The 6,662-nt window shown below is 49.2% G+C and overlaps 1 protein-coding gene across 1 annotated transcript in view; it reads right to left on the reverse strand.

The window, feature by feature from the left end:
• Positions 1-622: 622 nt before the first annotated feature.
• The window catches only part of LOC122248377 (uncharacterized), a 62,712-nt gene continuing 56,672 nt past the window's right edge, over positions 623-6,662 (reverse strand). Inside the window, exon 6 of the mRNA XM_086538180.1 lies at positions 623-6,605. Within this exon, the coding sequence (XP_086394306.1) occupies positions 3,614-6,605 (2,992 nt within the window). The 3' untranslated portion in view covers positions 623-3,613. The remainder of the gene's footprint in view (positions 6,606-6,662) is intronic.

Below are 6,662 nucleotides of genomic sequence, written 5' to 3' on the forward strand. Positions count from 1 at the left end.
CTGCGTCCCCCTTTTTATATCTAGGCTTCTTCTTCACTTATTCCCTCTGGGCCTGCTCATAAATTCACTCTTTGTAACAGCTAGTCTCGTAGTCTCGACTGTTGGTGATGCCAATAAATAAGAAGAAAAAACGGTATTAGGGAGTCGTTAGTCAGGATTTACAGTCAGCTCCTCCTAGAATCAACAGATACGAAACATACACTAGAAAGTATCAACAAACGAACACTTTTCTTCCAACCAGGATATGAAAAAAAAAACTTATTTTGTACACACAACGAAACCCTCAATATTTGTTAGCAACACCTCATCTTAACAGTGTTGGCTCCTTGAGGTTGGCAAGTGACAACACTTCGGTTGAGGAAGGTTGGAAATGATGGAAGTGGCGATGACATGGATATGGTGGGAGTGGTCGTGTGTAGGTCGTGCTGGGGGGGGGGGGGTTCTAGTCGTGATTTTACAGGATGTATGGCTGTCATATACGTGCACACACATTTGCTTGAGGTGTTTGTTGTTGTTGTTTTTTAAATTGGATATTTGGAATCTGAATGAATAAATGAATACCCACACACCTGTGATATATGACGTACAACTTTCCTCATATTTCCCTTTGTTTACATGCATATGCACACAACACAACGAACTTCCTCTTCTAACAGACACCTTGCAAACGGAATATCACTATCTGGCAACTCAAGATCAGCTGTGCGAAGATGTTACGACAGATTCCTATGGACGCAAAGAACAGCTGACTAGACGCTTCGGTGAGGTTGGAGTCCACACGAGCACAATTTCAGTCGAGGGGAAAAGTGCACTGACGCGATAAGCCTGGATACCAGACTCATAACACGATGCGATGGTGGGAGTGGATTGAGAAGGGTGAGAGCTAGGAGGGAAAAGAAGGAGGAGAGGAAGAGAAAATTAAATAAAAGATGGAAGTGGGAATGGTCATTGGATCTAAATCAGAAATAGCAGGTAGAGAAGGAGAGGAGAGAGAGAGAAAGAGAGAGAGAGAGAGAGGAAGAGAGAGAGGACATCAAACACACCAATAAGTATGCCAAAACAACCGAAGCAACACGAAGCAAGTCACAATCAACATCAATGACACTTCAGAGACATCCCCCAGGCAGTGGTCGTGACTTTTGCATCCATTAATTTAATTACTTCTAATATTACACATTTTTTTTGTGGGGTGAGGGATGGGCCACATTGAAAAAAAAAGTCTTGAAATATCTCAAACTAAAGATTTAGATCACCTCGAAGGTCACAGGTCAAATTGGAAAACAAGAATGCCTTAAGGTCAACGAAAGTCCACACTACTGTCCTGCGTGTTGTGTGACCTGTTGGCCCTCCGTCCTGGTTTCGCGCCCTGTCCGAAAAGGTCTGAGAAGTCTTGGTGTTTGAAGCTTCGACCTCCTCCTCTTTGATGGAGCTTTGACCCCTCCTCTTTGGAACTTCGACTCCTCTTCTTTGAAGCTTTGACCCCTCCTCTTTGAAGCTTTGACCCCTCCTCTTTGAAGCCTCGACCCCTCCTCGCATTCAACGAAACAGTCTACTTCAACCTATTAGTGATACATCAGTAATAAAATGTACATCTGTAGTATTGTCTCTGGAGTAGCACATGGCAGTGTTCCTAGCCACTTACAGGATATACACATGTAAAATTGGATTTTTAAAAAAATTACATGAAGTGCAGACACCGATGACTCATCCCCCTTTCTCCACTTGTCTTGAGTCCCAGATATCTATCAAATTCTCTCGGAAAACGACAACTTTCCTTCCTTTTCCATCAATAGATCTATGCAACTGGTCCATCTCAGATCGATAGCCAACCGGTGCTCTAGAATGGCTAGCAGAACAACCAATAATAGACCATGCATTGCTAGTCACAAGCAAAGCAACTTCTGGCCTGCTAGTGTCCAGTTGACCATTTCATTTCACATGACTAGTGACGAACTAGGGACCTGATCGTGGTATACCCAAAGAAGACAACCTTTTGACAATATGCAATACAAAAACAACGTCCACCCCTCTCGGTTGTCTGCTCTACACAAAACACTATCTGAGGAAAACGTTCTAAGAGTGAGGTTACAGGCGAGAGTGGCACTGTGCACTTAAAGGCAGTGTGGGTCAGCCTGGCACTTTGAAGTGTAGTTTTACTGGAGTCGATTGGCACAGTTGGGTCTGATTTACATACATATTAATACTGATCTCACTTCCGCTTCATAAGGCAGTTCTGCGTTTCCTTAATGAAAATCGAGCTTCGTACACACAACTCTAGATCTTTGGTTCATTGAGAGAAAAATGAGTTTGAGGGCTTGAAAATTATCCTTATTTTCTTCGACATCATATCACACAGCAATGTTGAATCATTAAGGAAGTGAGGCAACAGTTCTACTGAGCCTAGGATTGACTAAGCCGACTAATCGACGACCTTCACCTTCTTCAGTACGTACAAATTTAAATCATATCGTAACATTACAACAGTTTAAGGCGAGTATAAACTATGACTTTTTTTTCTCCATTTCCAAAGACTTTGTAGAAAACTTTCTGAAATTCACGGTTATTACAATGAAGGCAGCGTTGGGTATTATATATGAACAGAAACGAACAAGTGATACATAGTATCTGAAAAAATCTGTGTTGATACATCTCCAAAACACACTCGAAGAGAAGAGAAGAGAGAGAAATAGAAAAACTCCTGGAAACCTATTCACACTTTTACTTTCACTCTTGACTGACCCTCTTCACAAGTGCCACTTCTGCCTGGCACCTTCACGACGAACAGAATGGAACAAACTAGTATTGAGTCAAGGGGGATACGGCACCAATCCAAAATATCTGAGGACATGATGAGGTCTATATAAACATCTCAAAGCTTGTATATTAAAATTCTACGGTCGTTGTGTCACATAAAATTTACAAAGCTAATCTATACTCAAATGGATATCCATCTAAATATACCAAGTGTTGTGAAAAAAATTATGACATATTCGTACCTGCTATGATAGAGGAAGGAGCATTGGTGGAGAGACAAAGCACAGGTATTCTCAGCTATAAAATGATCTTAGAACTGAATACCAGAAATAAATAATTGAGGAATTTCAATACCTATCTTGTCTCAGACAATTATGTCTATGGTAGATAATTCTAAACTGTACACTCTCTAGCATGACTTGAGCTTGGGTACAGCTATGAATCTTGGCACGGGGAATGTTGGCACCATCGCTGTAGATTCAAATGGGGAAAGTCAAAGTCTTTCGAAAATCATTAAAAAAAAAACACTTTAAGTACCTTATCGTACCTCTTCTTCCGTGGGTTTCGTATGTGCGTCTATCTGAAGCACACACACACACATTTATTATAGTTATATATACATAGAGATGTATATATATATCCATAACGGTGCATTGATAAGTTGCAAGGGAATTATATATATATATGTATATATGTAAAAAAAGAAGCACACAATGCATATTCATGAGCATGGTGATCTTAAGGCCAAAGAATTGTAAGAGTCCAGAGGCGCCTTTGTGCAGAGTGAGCCAGGGTAGCGTCGAGTGGCCATGGCTGGCAATCCGATGGTGGTGATTTCCTTTGCCAAGTGTTGGTGGTGTTAGTGGTGGTGATACTGCGGGTGTTGGGGGTCGTGGTGGTGGACGTGGGATTCCTGCTGGTGGTGGTGAGGGGGTGGGTCGTGCTGGTGGTGGTGGTGGGGGTCGTGTTGGTGGTGGTGGTGGGGATCCATTGTGTGGTGGAGGGGGTCGTAAGTGTGCGTGTGGGCGTGCATGTGGTGCGGGTGCTCCACGGGCACCTCTCGTCCTCGGCGTATCGCCAGGACCTCCCTCCGGATCATCCGCCCTACTTCCTGAGGCGTGAGGTAATCCGAGCCCTCGGAGTACGAGGTCTTGCGGCTTGCGGGGGCGCTCTTGTACCCGCAGTGTTTGTACAGCTCCTTCTCTTCCTTCGACGAGTAGATCCCTGGGAACTCCGTGTGGAGGACCGTCTGGATGTCATCCATCGTCATGTACTCGTGGTCTTCGGGCATGGCCTCGCGCTCCGGGTGGCAGTCGTGGTGCGTGATGCTTCCCGGCGTGTGGCTGCAGCCGGGGCAGTCCGGGGTGTCGCCCGCTCGCTGGAACGAACGGATCTCGCCCATGGACAGGTAGCCTCCGCTGTCTCTTCTTGCTTCGCCAACGGAGGCACTCGAGATCCTCCTGTAGGCGCCTCGGACTTCGTCCATGGACATGTAGTCCTGGTCATGGGAATGGTGCGGGAGGTTGGCGTAGTGAGGTTCGTGAGGGGCGGGGGGAGGTGGAGGCTCTCGAGGAGGGGGTGGGAAGCCCCCTGGGAGGAGACGAGAGTCGCACTCCTTCCAGCAGTCCCCTTCATCCCTCCACAATGAAGGGTCTGTAGGGGGCTGCGGAGAGCTTAGTTTCCGAAGGGGACTGAAGGAGTGGCCTGTTGGAGTCCCCGCAGGAGTGGTAGTCACGGAATCGTGGTGGGAGTGGAAGGGGATCCTTATGGCTGGTGACGAAGGCGGCAAGTAAGACATGGAGCGCAATCTGCTCCCGGGGACGACGTCGGCATCGGCCCAGTCCGAGTCCGTGTCCCTCACGGGTGTGCCGCAACTCTGAGAACCTTTATCTACGGCAAAACTGTCCATGGAATAACTGTTGGGGAACTTTGTGGACAGATCTTGAGGTGGTAAAAAGTTAATGCCCGACTTACGTTTTCTCTCTAAAGAGCCACTCTTCTCCTTGGGGAATTTCTTTAAGAAGCTAAAGGTCTTTGACATTAACTTTGGCGACTTGAGGAAAGCGTAAGAGTCTTTTCCAGCGTGTCCTCCTGCCGCCTCATCACTTGCGTCTGGAGGCTCGCCAGGGGGACCACTGGAAGCCTCGGGACGCCAGTACTGCCGGTGCTGACACGCCTGCTGCTGCTGCTGTTGCTGCTGCGTCTGGGGCGTCTCTGGCGTGGAGGCGTCCGCGAGGGAGCTGTCCGTGCTGGGCGTCCGCTGACCCTGAAGAGAAAACTGACGGTGAAGTCTAAATCCTGGCTTAGACAACGGTGAGGTCTGTGTATCATTTTTGCCAGAACCCTTAAAGAGAAAAAGATGTTTGGGCCTAGGAATCATGGGGGACCTACTCGGGGAAACACCAAAAAGAGATCTTGCCTTCTGTTTTGGCGACATTTTGGGGGATGCTGAACGGCTTGACTGACGTTCTCGTCTATCAACGGGTTTCTTCTTGACTCTAGGCAGAGTGCCCAGGGCCTGCACCATTGCCATATCCTCACTACCTAATGTGGACAAATCATCGTATCCTGAGCTCACATCGAGCATGCTTTCTGTGGAATGAGATTTGCTTTGAAATGAAAGACCAAAGATTTTCTTGAGAGTACCTGACTTGGACAGAGCCTCTTCCGCCCACGGGTCAGGTGAGAAGGACTTCGGTCGCCTAGGAGGCAGTGGAGGAGGCTTCGTCTTTTCCTGGAAACTGTAACTCCGCTTAATATCTCTCCGGCACTTGTCAAGCTCTTCGTAATCATGCTCTTTTGCTTGCTGGTTTGCTTGGGTGAGAGGCTTCAGGACGTCCACGATTTCCTCGTATACAGTGCAAGCCTTAGAGGATGTCGTGAACTCCGAGAGCCGCCTGAACTCATCATGCTTGTCTGTCACCTCCTTATAGGACTCGGACATGGTCCTACTCAGACTCCCTTTCTTTCTCTCTTTGTGAGTGACAGAGGTGACGTTTAGGTTCTTGGCAAAGAAGGACTTCCTGGCCCTTGCGCTCTGCAGGCACCACGCGCCCACCTTGGTCTCCACATCAGGCTCCTCCTCCAGGGCACTCATGCCTCGCCTGCTGGAGGACTCCTGCTTCCCGTCGCCGCCGGCCTGGGCGTCGGCCTTCTTCGACTCGTCGCCCTCCGCCGCCACCTCCCTGTTCTCGTCTTTCGTTCTGACGCCGGAGTCTATCGAGTCGGACTTGGTGACGAAGCGCCGAGCCGCGTTCTCGGACATGTACCGCCCGCCGTCACAGTGGGTGGAGGGGGAGGCAGAGAGCCGGACGCCGGAGTCGGTGGACCGGTAGGAGTTATAGGAACCAGAGGAGGAGGTGCGGTCTTTCGGGAGGTCCGCCTGACGGAGATCGGCGTCTTCGAGGTCGTCGTCTCGCGACTCCAGCTCCTCGTCCGTCTCGTCAAGGCAGAGTTTGGCGAGGTTCGTCTCGCTCATCGACCGACGGCGGGAGTGACCCAGCAGACGGCCTGGCAAGGGCGGCTCGCCTCGCAGCTCTTCGGCCAGATTGCACTGACTGCTGCTCAGTCGCGTCGGTGTGTGGATGTTGCACAGAGGTTGAAGCTCGTGAATCTGAGCCAGATCTATGACGGACGTGGACTTGCGCATCTTGGGCGGGTCCGGGAGGCGCTGAGGCAACACCACCACGGAGCTGAGGGCGCCCGAGAGCTCCGACAAGTCGCTGATGAGGGAGACGTCGTCCGCTGCCGAGGCTGAGATCAGCTTCGACACGGCCTCGTGAAGTCCCTCCAGAAGAGAGCTGAGTTCGGGCGAGAAGAAGTAGAGATACGCCTCGCCGCACGGGTGACACCTGGGGAGACGGGGGCGGTTAATCAAGGGAATTTCGAGTGGTCTGAATCGACAGGTA

This window comes from Penaeus japonicus, unplaced genomic scaffold, assembly GCF_977035675.1.
Source record: "Penaeus japonicus unplaced genomic scaffold, GWHDUDI00000001_assembly GWHDUDI00000007, whole genome shotgun sequence".
NCBI classification, from domain to species: domain Eukaryota; kingdom Metazoa; phylum Arthropoda; class Malacostraca; order Decapoda; family Penaeidae; genus Penaeus; species Penaeus japonicus.